A 16777-nucleotide genomic window follows, 5' to 3' on the forward strand; every position below is an offset into this window, starting at 1 on the left:
AAATACAATTAAGGCTTTTTGATTTTTGTCACATAAGACACATGACCTTAATTCTACTTGTAGGTGTTTCATACATTTGATGAAATACTGGCATATTCTTTTGCATTTCATATCTGTGAGGAAGTTATCATTTATGTACGAGTCCTATTGATGATTGAACGTTTGTCTTTTCTTTTTATTCTACTCCAGTAATTTTGAGAAAATGTAAAGTTTATGGACCCATGCTTTTGTCTATAATAGTTAACTGGGAGAGCTGTGTTCAGCGATCATCTGAGTCGTATTACTCTCAATATGTCAAAGATTTTAAATGTAAATTATGAGAAAGAGTGGGGGGAGCCTCAGATAAAATATCAAGCTTCCTCTAGGGCGACTGTTTTAGCTTTCATGTTCTTTTGGAAGGAAGCCTATTGATAGTTTAGCTAAATTATGTTCTCTGGAGTCAGCAAAGCCTGGGATTAAATCCTTCCTCTGCCACTTCTTAGCTGTGTGGCTTTAGACACACAACTTCTATAATTTTCATTATCCTCAATTTTAAAGTGGGTGCAAAAATGACTATCTTACAGCATTGATGGAAGTATTACAGCTGCGTAATGCATTTCTCCTGCACCTGACCCTGAGTACAGATTTGCACACTGAAGACCTTTAGACTGATAACACAGAACACGTTTGCTACATATTTCTCCCCTTAGAAGTTAGCCCTGGTGAACCCTTCTCCTGAAATCTCTTCCCTCTCTAAAGTTTTGCAATGATATAGGGAGGGGAAAAGAGCATGGCTTATTCACAAGCCAGAAAATTTTTCATAATCAGCTAAAGACCAAAGCACAAATTGGCTTGGGATGCATTAGAAATGCAGATTCCAGGGCCCCACTTGCAGATTTAGCACATGGGGTTCAGGATCTAGAAATTGCATTTTTAAAATATAATTTATTGTCAAATTGGCTTTCATACAACACCCAGTGCTCCCAACAAGTGCCCTCCTCAATGCCCATCACCCACTTTCCCCTCTCCCCTGCCCCATCCAACCTCAGTTTGTTCTCTGTATTTAAAAGTCTCTTGTGTGGGGCGCCTGGGTGGCGCAGTTGGTTGAGCGTCCGACTTCAGCCAGGTCACGATCTCGCGGTCCGTGAATTCGAGCCCCGCGTCAGGCTCTGGGCTGATGGCTCAGAGCCTGGAGCCTGTTTCCGATTCTGTGTCTCCCTCTCTCTCTGACCCTCCCCCGTTCATGCTCGGTCTCTCTCTGTCCCAAAAAAAAATAAATAAACGTTGAAAAATAAAAAAAAAATAAATAAATAAATAAAAAATAAAAGTCTCTTGTGGTTTGGCTCCCTCCCACTCTGTTTGTAACTTTTTCCCCCTTCCCTTCCCCCATGGTCTTCTGTTAAGTTTCTTAAGATCCACATATGAGTGAAAACATATGATATCATGTGTTTTCACTCATATGTAGAAATTGCATTTTTAAACAGCTCCTCAAGTAATTCTAACAGACACCAAAGTTCAGAATCTATAATAAAAGGAAAGACAGGAGCGCCTGAGTGGCTCAGTTGGTTAAGGTCTGACTTCCAGCTCAGGTCATGATCTCCCAGTTTTGTGGGTTTGAGTGCCTCGTGGGGGCATCAGAGGCTGCACTAACATTACGGAGCCTGATTCTGTGTCTCCCTCGCTCTCTGCCCCTCCCCCACTAGCACTCTTTCTCTCTCAAAAATGAATAAACATGAAAAAAAATTAGGAAAAATGAAGACATAAACATCCACATAATAAAATTATTTTTTTAATGAGCAACTTAAATCCAAGCGTTCTTTATGAACTTGCGATGGTGTAAAAAAAGTATTCATAGCAAGTTGAAGAATATCTCTTAGGCGAGGAAAGTACATTTGAAACGTGATAGTATGCATAGAACTTTTCATTCATAAGGTAATGTAACATCAGCCACATCCCTAATTGACTCCCATTCTGAAAAAGAGGCCCATTAAATACAGAATTCCAAAGCAAAGTCTTTATCTTATATATTGAAAAAATTTCACCATGAGGAGCAAGACAAGACAAACATTATTGCTCAGTTAACGAATTCTTAATTAATAGCAATGATTCCTGTTCTCTGGCTGACATTGATCCTAGGAAGTTATTTAAGGTACTCAGAGCATTCCAAGATAGTGTTCTGCCTGTTCTGTCACTGAACACACTTCCTCTGTCTGCATCTTCTTTCATTATACTGATTATTATAAAATTAAAAATGTTCATTTAGAAAAAAACCCCAGATGTGACTGGAATGTGCTAAAACCCCCATATCCCCCACCTCACAAGTTCCCTCACCCTTTGTAAGAAAAAACTGCTTAAAAGTTTGAATGTGCCAAGACATTTTTATTACGTATATAAGCTAAGCACCTTATATTTCTTCTTTATGTTCTGAAAATTTACATAGCTCATAAATCGATCAGGTAAAATGTGAACGATTGCCACGCGTGGACCTCCCCCTTCCATTTACCTGTCTGTTGCCACGGCCACTATGTATCTTTCCTCTTAATCCTTTAAGATGTTGAGAACATCATACTGGCATCTGTCTAAATCTGTGAATGTGCATTAATGTTGAAAAAACATGAGATCTTTTGGAAGGTTATCTAATTCATCATCCAGCTGTTCACCGAAAGAAATCAAAATTGTATTAGCTTGCCAGAGGCACCCAGGAAAATAGAATCGAAGTGTAAGGGGGTCTGATTAGGATTGAATGTCAGTGGACCAGGGCCTCGACCCGCATTGCCTTTCCCACATTGCCCTGATTTGGGGAGCCTGGAAACACACACGGGGGCGCGCACACACACACACACACACACACACACACACACCACCAATGCCCAGAGTATGAAATTTTGACCAGTGAGAAGGTTGGAGCTTTCTGGAAGGGTCTGATTACAAAGTTAAAATACCTGTGGAATTAAGCAGTGTTCTCCTGTCTGTGTTCTGGGAAATAATAGCTAAGAATGAGGGCCTAATATGTTTAAAACATACCAGAGAACTATCCCTGTCATGGGAGATACAGTGCACTTTAGCACATTCACAGTTGACATGCTCTTAGAGGTTCTGTAAATAAGACACCTGTTGAATTTTGTTTTGTTTTGAAGCCCAGTCTTTCCCAAACATACGCATCCAACAGGTATCTTATTGTGAACCACTTTGAGCCAAGCCATGTTCTAGGTACTATGGATGGAGGGCACGGAAGGTCTTTGCTTTCATGGAGCTCATTTTCTAATGGGGTAAGATAAACAAACAATAATCGAACAGAAGAAGACCCCAAATAATGAGTAATATGAAGAAAATAAAATGGGCAATAAGGTGTGGGGGTGTGCCAGGTACACTGCCTTTGCAACTGTGATTAGCAAGGGCCTGACTTAAGGGGTAATATTTTGACCAAAGCCTCAAAGGGCAAGAAGAGCTGGTTGTGCCAGAGACCTTGCGGAGAGAACTTACAGAGCAGCAGAGACAGCTGGTGCAAAGGCCCTAAGCAGCCCCGAGCTTGGTTGTTCTACGGGCTCCAGGGTGGCATAAACCTAATGGAGGGTGTTGTCAAAGAGCGTATGTTTGATAAGGAGATTGGATTCTGTTCTAAGTGGTAAAGAAAGCAGTTGGGGTTACATGGTTTGATTTACCTTTAAAATTAAAACAATTTTTTACATGTTTATTTATTTTTGAGAGAGAGAGAGAGAGCGTGTGCGCATGCAAGTGGGTGAGGGGCAGAGAGAGAGGGAGACACGGATCTGAAACAGGCTCCAGGCCCCGAGCTGTCAGCACAGTGTCCAACACGGGACTTGAACTCACTAGCCGTGATATGATGACCTGAGCTGAAGTCGGATGGTTAACCGACTGAGCCACCCAGGCACCCACCTTTAAAAATGTTTTTGACTTCTCAGAGAGGAAGAGACTAGGGCTGCATATGGGGTTGGTGCCAGGGAACAGGAGAACAAAAAAGGTGAGGACGAGGTCATTCAGATAATTCTGGTGAGATGATTCTTGGTTGAACTGGGTGGTCATAGCTGAGATGAAGAGAGGTGCCCAGATTTGGGATATAATTTGGAGGTGCCATCACAGAACTGCCTGTGGTGTGTGAGCCTGAGAACTGGTGTATGGAATATTGGTGGAATGGGAGCAAGAAGTAGGGAATCTATTGATAAGGGGAGTCAAATCAAATTAATTAGACTATGAAACACTGAGCCTTTAAAAAAATGTATCAGAAAATATTTTGGCCAAATCATAAGAGGCTCTTAAAAGCTGAGAATAAACTGAGGATTGATGGGGGATGGGAGGGAGGGGAAAGTGGGTGATGGGCATTGAGGAGGGCACCTGTTGGGATGAGCACTGGGTGTTGTATGGAAACCAATTTGACAATAAATTTCATATTAAAAAAATATTTTGGTAAATGCTGCTAAAGGGATATTAGTGAAAAGGAAAGAAAAGTAGGTAAATGAGCAGCTCCCTGTATATAGGTATTCCTAATGTATTTGCCTTTTTCTTATGCAGTCTACATGAGGCCGGCCGTATTTGTTGATCCAGTCAGTCATGGTCAACAGACCTACCAAGAGCGTGAATAGATCCCTTATTTTGTTCCTACATTTGCTGATTGTTACAGTTGAAAAAAAAAATCAAAAGAGGGGAAAAGGAGAAAAAAAAAGGAGGGGGAGGAAGGGAGGATGGGTAGTGGAGGAGGAGAAGAAGAAATAAAAAAATAAATGTAAATTATTGAGAACAACTTCTACTTCCCCTAACTTTTTCATATATGAAAGTGTACCATTCGTCATGGAGGAGAAAAGTAAAGTGCTTAGATGTTAGGTGCTCTGGTGTGTGGCTTTTGCAGGTGAACTACGTGGTAGGCAGATGCATCCTGGTTTTGCGGAAGGAGGGTAGCTCTTGGTCTTACCATACAACAGTTTTCCAAATACCAGAGGGTTATTTTCTACCTTTCTGACCTTTCATTTCCTCACCTGCACTTTGTGCCAGCTTAGCATCATTCTCAAGGTCTTTCTAGCTTTCAGGTTCTAGAGTCTGTAAGTCTAATTATAGGTCTTCCCAATTGTTATTGCTTCTAATTTCCCTTAACAGTTTTTCTTTTTTAATACAGGCACTTTTGTGTGTTATTTTTTTATTAAATCACTTTGACGTACCGGCAGTGCAGTGCGTGAGGTTGAACAGCCTGTTTTCGGAGTGTAGTTCCTTAGTTCTGAATGGGTGACACTTTTGTTTATGTTACTAAGAGGATAAAATAAAACATGGAAACAGGTTCCTAACTTTTATCATTCATCAGTGACTAAGCAACTTCTTTGCTGAATCAGATCCTGCTTTTTTAATGCGGGGAGAAGATTTTCTCAACATTTTTTTGTGCCATTCACAACGTTAATACCTTTTAAGTATAATTTGCACTTTATAGAAACAACGTTTATTGAGGGTATCATGTTGAAAGCTGGCTTAATGGGGAAGGTGGAATTTCATCTACTCTCAATATAAAGAAAAGCTTGAGCAATCGTGACTTCTGTGTGAAAGAGGGACATTACAATGTAACTGGTAATAATGACTTTCTTGGAGAAGGCAGCCATTTTTATAGTAAAAAAACAAATCAGACATTGCTTGTGGACACTCTAGGTCACAGGGTAAAATAGATATTCTCCAAATGCATTGATTTCTTTCTTTCCCTTTTCTTTTAGGGCTTTTCAGGAAATGCAAATGCAGACAGTGTTGTGTACTATAGACTCCAGCCTTCCATCAAAGCCCGATTTCTGCGCTTCATCCCTTTAGAGTGGAACCCCAGGGGCAGAATTGGAATGCGGATTGAGGTGTTCGGATGTGCATACAGTAAGTGTTTGTTTACCCAACACACTGACGTAGAGATCAAAAGATGTTTTAAGAGCCAACCTGCACACCGAAATTGACTTTATAGCTATGTAAAGAGATCGAAAAACAGGAATGATCTTTGTGGAAAGCGTGTGTGTGTGTGTGTGTGTGTGTGTGTGTGTGTGTGTGTGTGTGTGTGTTGTACGTACCAGCCCGTGCATGGCAATATTGACTTCAGTATTTAGTGTTATATTTTAAATCAGAAATGGAAGCATTTTATAGATAGATCAATCCCTACGGAGATAGGTACACACAGCTCCCTGTTAATGGACATATGTGAATCCATTTATCCAAATCTAACATTATTAACTAGATACTAACTTGCAAATATTAGAGTTTCCCCCTCCATGGACTGTATCTGATGATGTTTCACTTAGGCACCCTGAATTTCATAAAAGATACAGTGTTCCATTTAGTATAACCAGTCAAACGTTAGGCACCAAAGACTGTTGGTCTCTTTAGCCTAAAAATAAAATGCCATGTAACTCACTTATAAATATGCTGTGCCCTCAACATAAATTCATAGAAAAAGTAAAGACCTCTGCTAAAATATAAAATGTGTTTGAAATACTTTCACATAAAAAATGGTAGAAACCACAGATTTCACTTAGTCTCCTCTTAATGAAGCATTTTATTATATCTTTTTGTGGGGCAGGGGCCTAAGAGTTATTGATAGCCTACCTCAAGCCACACCATCCTGTTAGATGCTCTTTTATTATGGAACAGTGAGTTAGTTAACGTGATCTACAATTATCAGATGAGCAGTCTGAGGTTTGGAGAGATTCAGTAATTTGCCCAGTGTCCCACGCCTAGTACACGGAAGAATCCGGAAAAGAGCCTGAGATTGTTCAGTTCCTCTATATCACTATTTAGCTAAAAGCTAAAGCTTTTTAGCCACTAAAGCTTTTGGCACACGTAGTTTATCACTTTTTGATGTAAGTCCAGTTAGGTTCCGGTTCACTTCATTTGCATGCAGGCAAGATAGGTCGCGCACAGGACAGGCGACGTGTTGACGTTGTTGAAACTGTGTCAGACGGACAAACTGTGTTGTCCAGACTGCACATCTCCTTAAGTGGTTAGTGATGTTCCCGGCATCCTTCTCTCCCATCAAAGGTAACTGACTGGCCTTTTGTTCCCATCGGAGCCTACGGAATAGCGATCACAGTGTGAATATCAACAGTAATCATAATCATAGCAATAACACTAATTTTAATAGTACTAAGTCTTTGAAAAATTCTAGAAGTAGCAACGTTTTCTGGAGTGCTTATTACAGCATTACATGAACAGTTTATAATTTTTTTAAAAGTCCAGGTAAATATTATTAGGTTACTATTCCCTTCCCACCGCCCCCCCGCCCCCCGCCCATCCCGCCACTTCCCCCACCCCGCCTTCGCAAAAGGGGAGGCTAAAAGCTCAGGCACTAGGACTTGCTGAAGCCATGCTGATGGGAAGTCACAACGCTGGGTTTGCAGCCGGATCTGCCAGACTCCAGAACCCACGTGCAGGCTTAGGCTCCATCCAGCTGTTGATTCGCAGAGACGAGCCAGGGAAGCGTACTTCTTACCATCTACCCACTTACTCTCTTGTCTCCAACAGCTCAGCTTGGCTGTTCCTGTTACGTGGTACCTCCTCCTTCGCAATGATCCGTTGGAATAAAATCACCCTTTAAAAAAAGTATCCCACCCCAAATTGCAATTCTGAAACACAGAACTCAGTCCGTCTTATTTGTGTTTGGGTCGTAGAGTATAGCAAAGCCCACGCTGCACCCTGGATACTTAGCAAAACAGACTTCAGATGCTTTATATTTGTAGTTGCATCTCTACTTACTCAGAGCATCCACCTTGCAAAGTATTTATTTATCACAGTATAAAAATAGCTAGCAGTTCTTGAGCCCTTACTCTATGTCAGATACAGTTTTTATAGACGTTCTCATTTCATCCTAAAAATCACCCATTTAACAGAGTCTTAGAAATATTAAACAGGTTCCCCAGTTGTACACCCTTGGTACACATTCAATCTGGGATGTAAATTCAACATTCGTTGAAAAAGGACTACTGACAGTTTTTCCAAAACTAAAGCACTGCTCATCATGTCCCCATGGAAGGAAGGGGCTGCTGAGGAACAGGGTCCTTTGAGTTCTTTGCTGCCATATATGCTTCATGATGACCCAAATCTCCCTCCACTCTCATTGATGTGCTACCCTGTGGAACATTCTTTTTCCTGTGACTTCATTTGCTGTCTCTTGCAGTGAGCACATTGTCCATGCATTTAATCAGCTTCCTGTTTTCATTGACCCGCAGTTGAAGCAACGGTACTGAGAGCCAACAAGATTTGAAATTCAAACATAAACATGTATGGTAAAATGGTATGACAGGACTGAGTGTAAAATGGCTGTTGCATAATTTTGGATAAGAGAAAAAATAATAAACAATGGAAAAGTATTATCATAGATAACCTAAAAGAACCCCAAAATGGGTTGGGTGTGCGTCCCTTCTTGAGTGAATTTGATCAAATATATTTTAATTCTCCAGTTACAGTTATATTATCCACCTGTTAATAGTATCAGCCTCACAGACTATGAATTTACTGAAGCATGATTCTATGTAATTATCATTTATTAAATAGTTAATAGGTATCAGATATTTTCTTTCTAGGCGTTTTGTGAGTTACTCCTAATAACACAGTGAAATAGGGGCATGAATATTACCACTTTATGCAGGAGTAAGAGGAGAGGAACAGAATTGTCTGCTGCATGAGCCCCGGGCTTACTCTGAGTTCTGGTACAGAAATAAGTGGGGACCACCAGCCCCCCTTGCCCTCAGAAGGAAGAGCGGCAGGTGCTGTCTGCACAAGAACACAGCTCGTAAGATTCTGTGTGCCACTCCCCAGAGTAGCCCAGATCCGAGATCAGTCTGGATTTTCTTCAGATACACAAGGCCATTCTCCGACAATCCCTTTAAAAAAGGACAAGCAGTGTTGGGGAGGGTTCAGGGTCTCTCTCCTAGATCCCAGTCACAGGATTCTTGAACATGCTGGCAATTAAGTGAGCCTCTTGGGAAAGCCCGGAGGCCTGCATGCAACCCACAGCCTTTGTATTCACATCGCTTGCACCAAGTTAATGTGACTTTTTTCTGGGCTTTGCCTGAGCTGCTCACTTAAGAGTGCTATATACCAGGGTGCTTCAAGTCTCCTGACACGGGGGAAAGTGAACTTTAGAGAAATTAAGAACTTTGTCCGCATTACGCAGACTGCCTGTGTGAGATCTAAGATTTAAATTCACATCCATTACTTTCCAAAGCCAGTGCTCTTGACAACTCTATGAATCATACATGTGTTCGCCTTTTAAGTATTTATTGACACTTGCTGAAAGAGAACTCTACTAGGTATTGGGTGTAGGGAGAAATTCTAAAACAATGTAGATTTCTTAATAAATGGGAATTATTATATATAATTGTTTTTTTTTTGTATTCTAATCCTAGGTTTATTCAGTACAGTCCTTTTACTTTATACAACAAAGCGCAAACACAACCTTATCTAAAATACTACATAGTTACAAAATGCAAAGCAAAGTTTATAGTACTGACTGTACAATAAAAGCCAAAAAAGCATGTACACATTGCCAAAGTAATCTACAAGATCACCACCATGAATAACAGCTCCGGCACGGGGATCTGTGATGACCCTTGCGAAGCTGGCTCTCAACTTGCTTGTTAATTTCAGAGAGAGAAAGGGAGAAGTGGGGTGTGGGGGTACGTGCGTGAGTACTTGTAAAAACAGAGCCATTTGTGGCAACTAACATATGGTGCTTGACCCCTAGAGGTCGGAAGAGGCAATGTCATAAAAATTACACAAACTCAGTGTAACATATGGTAGCATGAGTGTAGGTTGGGAGGAATAAAATGACTGAGAAATTGAGTGTAAGTGTAAGAACGCTGATAGCAATAGGTTTGAAACTGAAGTGCAGATATTTTCACTTGAGAGGCTGGGAGGACAGTCCAGATAGGGGAAGGGGCGGACCCTCGTCAAACACGGAGACAAGAATTGCTTGGAGGATCGGTTTTTATTGGAGAACAGTCATTCAGGCTGAAAATAAGGGCACACACATGTCAGGAGGCTTCTGGTCTCATGTGTGCAAGTAACAGTAAGGACCAGAGCACCAACAATCAGGAGAGAGGCTTCTCTTGATTCACATCAGACTCAAATATACCGAGGATGTGGATTCAGAGATCTTAGTGATTGCACATGAGGGTCCCTGAGTTATCAGATTTGAACAAACATCTGGAAAGTGGTGCCATGTGCTGAGAGGGGCAAGGGAGAGTGAATGAGCTCTGAAAGGGCACAGGAGAGAGAATTAATTGCACTGTTGACTTAACTGAATTCAAGCCTGGGGAATTCGGAAGGTTGGAACATGAAACCCTCTGAGCTGAAGATACATAATTGAAAGCTACATAAATATCATTGTTATTAAATCATAACTTTCCACTTGCAGAATTTCTGGTAATAATAACAGTATGAAGTGCTGTGTTCGGACAACTGCTCATGTCTTTGAAAAGGACAAATGCATTTCTATCATCATTAAAGCAGGTCTTTAACGCTGTTTTTCAGGTAGTGTGCATTGTTATGCCACCCCCCTCCTTGTGCCTAATGCATGTGTCCGCTGAAGTTCTAGGTAGCTGCTCTGATGAATATTGTAGAGACAGTGGCTATTGTGAGAGCCACACATGATTTTACTAGCCTCTGTCCGGGTGAGTTAGGGCAGTAACTTGTTATGAAGGTACATCAAGTGAATGGAAAATCCATATCAAAGAGCATGTTCTACTTTTATGTTGGAAAACTTGGAAGTTGTTTCCTGAGTAATGAGAGAAGTAGAAGCTAAATTTTATGGGTTCAAAGAGAAAGTATAAATTTCAGATGCCTTGGCCATAGCAGCCGTGAACATGTTTATAGATCTAGACGAGAGAGGTAGGTAAGGAAATAACTCATGGAAGAAAGAACAAGAAGAGAAAACGTTTCGTGGTAAAGAAACACGGTCTACGGAATGTCCCAAAGGAAAGTAAACAATGGTAAACAAAGGCAGAGAAAGGAGACAAAACTGAGTGAAAGCAGCTCTGAGATGTCCTTGGGGAAGTGGCCGTTAAGCCACAGGAGATAGTGTTCTTTCATGGTGGACGAATTGCTGTGACAGTTGCCCTCAGTATAAATGCAGAGTTCCTTCCCTCTAGTCTTGTGTAAACATCCTCATTTTGCAGTCCGGGATCTTCCTTTCCTCATCCTCAACAGAAGAAGAGCATCCAGCTTCCCGGCCGCACCGAGCACTTTCCATTTCTTCCACACGCCATGATATCATGATTTTTGTAGACTTGGGATCTTTGCACAGTGCCCAGGGCAATCACCACATGTGGAGCCTTCACTTGTCTACCGAGATGAGTCTTTCATTCAGCACCTTTTCTCAGCATAGAAATCACTGTCTCCGGCAGCTTCTCTGACACCTCACTTTTGGGTCAGAGGACATTTCCGCCTGCTCCTGGAACAGCCATTCTGCTCCCCGCCGTACCATGCACACATGGTACTGTATTGTAGTCAGCTATTCCTTCTTTGTCCTGAGTCTTCTGGATAGGTGCACGAACAAAGGGAGGTAGGCTTGGTGAGCCTCAGGAAGGCTTTTCCCGTCAACCTGGAGGCACGTGCAGGCCGTGAAAGATATGACGTAGAACACGGGAGAACTAAGAAGGTTGGAAGACAACAAACACATAGAAGGATAGAAACTACACAGAATATAGAAAGTGTTGCGTTTATTTGCTTAAATCCAGACCAATTAAGAGAAAATTATGGATTCTGTTTAACAAATGGAAGTAGGTCAACAATTACAAAACTCAGGCCAACTTAATAAAAATATTCTTTTTATCGTGTAAAAAATATTGGAAGTTGGAACTGCTTCTATCAGTAGATTTTAATTTGGAAAACACATTAATAGGAAATGCAAGAAAGTAGCCTGAGAAATGCAGCTACTAACACTGAACCGACTCTGAGTTTTCTGTCTATTCGGGACCAATCTCTTACACCACCTGTCTGGTTAGGGGGAGAAATGAAAGGCAGTAAATGTGTTAGATTTACTCTAAAGAATAGTTATAATTGAACTCAATACATATTTATGAAGCAGCTCCCCCATGTTAACAGCTAAAAACTTGATCCAGGTGAATTACATACAATCCCTGCACTCAGATTGTTTATCAGCTGATACCGGAGCTGAGGAATCCGAGCTTATGCCGGAGTTTGAAAAAGAAGATAGATTCTGGTGGGCCTAAAATCAAAGAGGTTAAATTCTAATTCTTTGAAAAATTGATAGTCTTAAGATTTGAATCTGATGATAAATGGGGTTATATTAAAATGAAAATAAGGTGAGCTATTAGGATACCAGAAAAAAAAGAAGCAGCTATGAAACCCTCTGGGATTATGTCACAAGATCTCAGAGCCTGCTGAGGAGGCCCTCACTGACCAAAAATGGAAATATTGTAGCATCAGTAAGGATAGTAACTACAGTTCCACAACATGTTAAGTATGTTTAAGTGAATGGGTTCATGACAATACCAAAAAACAAAAATCCAATCGGTTACCTATGAGAGAGATGAAGGAACCAACTCCTTATTTTGAAAACTAGTATGGGGCGCCTGGGTGGCACAGTCGGTTAAGCGTCCGACTTCAGCCAGATCACGATCTCGCGGTCCGTGAATTTGAGCCCCGAGTCAGGCTCTGGGCTGATGGCTCAGAGCCTGGAGCCTGTTTCCGATTCTGTGTCTCCCTCTCTCTCTGCCCCTCCCCCGTTCACGCTCTGTCTCTCTCTGTCCCAAAAATAAATAAACGTTGAAAAAAACAAAAAAGAAAACTAGTAAATGAAGGGAAACATCAAGAATTTATCTCACTTTTCCTATGTGATCTGTACTTCAAGGTACAGATCAAATAGAAGATAACAGGGCATTTCTCTTTAAAGGTATATTCCAGGTAATAGGTAAAGAGGGAAATAAGCAAATAGAATTAGCATAGTCCCACTTTGCAGCCCTAAATAAATTAATAGACCAAGTCAATGACTATAAAAGTTCACAAACAGATGATTTGCTTTTCAGTACCGGTCACAGAAGAGTCGCTTTTATTGGACTGTCTTGCTACAACTGGAATCACTGGGTAGAAAATATACATTAAAAAACCTCCTTCAGGTTTCTGAAGTTCAACTTAAAACAGGATGATATTTGACAAGATTTGATCTTGAGAGAAGGAAAGCAAATTTTGAGAGATCCACGTTTCACTGAATTTTTCCTAAAAATGCATCCCAGTTGCAGGGCATCATAATGCTCAAGCAGAAAAGTAGCCAGATTTTACTGGGCTGTGGAGGCGGGGTCCAGAGTTCAGGGTTGCCAGAGTGGCTAGAAATTTAGGGTAGAATCCGGAAAAGGAGGGGGTCAGAGAGGGAGGGCCTCAACTCCCACATAAAAACTCCCCTTCGGTCCTCGGCTGATCCATGACCTGCGCATGCCCAAGATGGGGTACCAAGAAGCTCAGGAGAGAGCGGGATGGGAGATCCAGGCGCTGAAGATTTCCACATCTGCCTAATGCTGGAAGGAACACCTTTGGAAAAAAATCAATCCTGCCAATTTACAGGGGCTTGTGGGACATGTGGGGCTCTTAACTGAAAAGCCAGAGGGCGTTGCTTTAGGAGTAAAGACCAATCTGTGGACCAATTGATATGTCCTGGGGCTAAGGACAAAACCAAAGTAGATCCATCCCAAGAAAATCTGGAACCAAGCTTTCACAGGGTCAAGGTGAACCATGGACCTCTTCCATCTCCTTCCTGCCACCACCATCCCTCCCTCCCCAGGTTTCACCCTCCCACCCTTCCTCACCCCTCCCCAAACTTGTACCCTCCCCTTCCCTGCCTCCTCCTTCTTTCCTGATCCTAGACATTCACAGAGGTGGACATCTACTCAGACTAAGTTTCATTTCCTCAAAGATGTTGTCCCCAGTCAAAAACCTCATTCAAATCTCCCTGTTCAAAACTCCCGTGCAACCTGCCCTTTTCCTTCATGCTCCACGTAACAGTTTGTAAATATATCTGTACACATGGGGTGAGTTGCTTGATGTCTTTCTTTTCCTTCAGACTGAGGGATCCATGAGGACAGAATGTGTTCACTGTTGTAACATCAGCTCCTACTGTAGGAGTAGACACAGTAAATGCTCAGTAACTATTTGCTACATAGAGAATTCAGAAAAACATCCAGTTAGCCATGACGAAAATGGAAAAATGAATAAATGTATAGAAACCACAGATTTATTACATTCCTACAGTAGCAGTTGATTACATAAGTGTGGGATAAACATGTCGGCTGTCGAATGTTTGTTATTACTAAAGTCATGATAAGAGCATACAAAATATGTAATAAATTAGGCATTTTGATACTTCCATTTGAAACCCACAGCTTTTTGTGTGGTATGAGAAACTGGAATTTTTCTCCACATATTCCAAATAAGGAAATTGAGAATCCATGTTTATGTGTCTTCTGTGGCATTACAAAATTACAAACAAATATTAGAAACAGAAATACAGCTTATGTCCTCCAATGACACACTGAAGTGTCCTCGATGTAGTAGATGTTACCCATTTCAAATCTATTTAAAATGTTCATTTAGATTGATATTTGGGTGGCAGTGGGCTTGTTTGTTCCTATAACTTCCTGGAGTGTTATCACTGATCTTAATTCAGTCTACTTAAAACCATGATAGTAAAGTCACCTTTTGCCTGTGGTTATATGCAGCACTTGATCCTGTACCTTCTTCCTTTTTATTGTATTAATTTTGGTTGTTTTAAACTTAAGAGTGCCTTAAATCATTCTGTGTTCTTTTATGCTACCATGCAAAAATAGTCCAGCCCATTTCCTGTTGATTTCTCGAGTGCTTGGGCTCTCCTCGCCATCTCTTCAAAACCCAATTCAGTAATGCAGATCTCAAGTGCCCATACATCATGCTGTTGCTTTAATATTTCACTATATAATAGTTTAACGGTGACTCAGCCTGATTTATGTTTCTTAGAAGTCAAAATCGGACCTGTGTTTAGAAATTCATGGGTAGTAACTTTCAAATAAAGAAGCAGTATGATCAGTATTGGAGACTGACTGTCTTGTTTAGCCCAGAAGAGTTTGGTCGATTATTCTTTCTCCACTGAGAGCCCTTTTCTCTGTTTGTATTTTTGGGGTGCTTCCCACAGAATTCATAGAAAGCTGTCATGTCTTTTTCAGGAACTCTCTCATGACCTTTAATAAAGGCAGTTTTCTCTTATTCAAGGATTCGTGTTCCAGTTCATGCATTTTCTATTCCAGTTTTTCTCTTCTACATTTCTTAGCCAACTGACCTCATCAGTGATGCAATGATTCATAGTTAATTCACAGAGCCAGTTTCTCTCCAAAACATCTTTCAAGGACAAGCCGCTCCCATGTCCAGTTTTGTTCAAGTACCACCTACGTGTAGATAAACATACTCATTTTCCATGGTCCAATTCAATATGCAACGAAGTTACTCATTTTCAGACAGAAGCTTTCTTTAACCTTCTTGTTCTTCTTGTCAGATAATCCTGATGCTGTCATCTGCTCAGGGGTCCCTCAGGAACCTGTTTTCCTGGGTGTGGCTCTAGGAGCTCCTACGCTGTGGATATAAAGCAGAACCCAGGATGTTGGATGCTTCTGGAAACCTCACAAGATACTCCTCAGTTGATTCTAACATGGCTAGACCATGGAGCTCAATTTAAGAAAACATGCTCCTGTATGTTTTTTTTCTTAGCAATCCACTTGGAGTGGTAGGGACGGTGTTGCTTTTTCAAATCGCAACCTCTCACATTTTGTGAAGCCTCAAACTTTGGAGCAGGGGTAGGATGTAGGTGTGAGGGAAGGATACCGGGTCAAGTGGAAGATATTATACTGAGGGGTGTATCTGCATGTGTCATATGCCCAGGTAAAAGAACAATTTGCTGCTCGCATAGGTAAATCTGCAATTTAGTTGACATCCTTCTCACAGGCTGAGTGGATCAACTCCTCCTGCACATGTTAGGAATCATTCAGACCCAGCCCTGATGCAGCAGCAAAGCTCTAAGCACTGGCCTGAAAAATCACATCTCAGGGATGTGTGTCTTTCCCATTACAATGGAAGCTCCTTGAACAAAAATGTGCTTTGTATTTATGCATTGCTGTGTCTTCCCTGTTCACAGGGAGCTCTCCATAGATACGTGCTTGCAGAAAGGGGCGCAAGTAGGCATTTCAGCAATACCACTTCTGACACAACTCCCTGAAAGAAATTTGAATATTTTTATTGGAAATCTCTTCGTTCCATGGGAGATTGTATTTCTGAATCATGCAAATAAAGCAGACTGTACTCTTTCCTGGGGTCACGGGGAGAATTGATATGAGAGTAGGGCCTACAGTCTTTGTGAGTCTCTTCTTTCCTTGGCGCCTGCTATAAATGAGAAGATTTGAGATGGAGGTATTCACTAAGGAGGATTCAGGTCACCGACAATTGCCATAGTGAGTCAGCTCAAGCATTAGCTGACAGACAGAGAAAAAGCCACAGAACCCACAGATGGCTCAAAATCATTCTTGCTGCATAACCCGGCAGTGACATTGATAATGGAGCATTCCTCGTGCTCTTCAGAAATTCATTATTTTTTAAAGAGTTCAGTTTTAAATACACCGAATGTATGTGTTGAACTATTTTTGCTGTACCTCTTTCCCTGCCCAGTGTTCTAACAATAAGTAATAGCAGTAGTTAATGTTTATTGACTTTTATTTATGCACCAGCAATTCTTCCAAAAATTATGCAGATAGACATTCGTGCAACAATCCTGTGAAGAATATACTATTGTTATCCC

The 16777-nt window shown here is 41.2% G+C and overlaps 1 protein-coding gene across 4 annotated transcripts in view; it reads left to right on the top strand.

Annotated features, from left to right (window-relative positions):
- Window positions 1–16777, top strand: part of CNTNAP4 (contactin associated protein family member 4) — a 252819-nt gene that overhangs the window by 125157 nt on the left and 110885 nt on the right. For all 4 annotated transcript variants that reach the window (XM_023245047.2, XM_023245046.2, XM_045046819.1 and 1 more), the window contains one exon: window positions 5688–5835. In XM_023245047.2, the coding sequence (XP_023100815.2) occupies window positions 5688–5835 (148 nt within the window). The remainder of the gene's footprint in view (window positions 1–5687; window positions 5836–16777) is intronic.

The sequence above is a fragment of the Felis catus genome, chromosome E2 (genome assembly GCF_018350175.1).
Source record: "Felis catus isolate Fca126 chromosome E2, F.catus_Fca126_mat1.0, whole genome shotgun sequence".
Classification (NCBI taxonomy): domain Eukaryota; kingdom Metazoa; phylum Chordata; class Mammalia; order Carnivora; family Felidae; genus Felis; species Felis catus.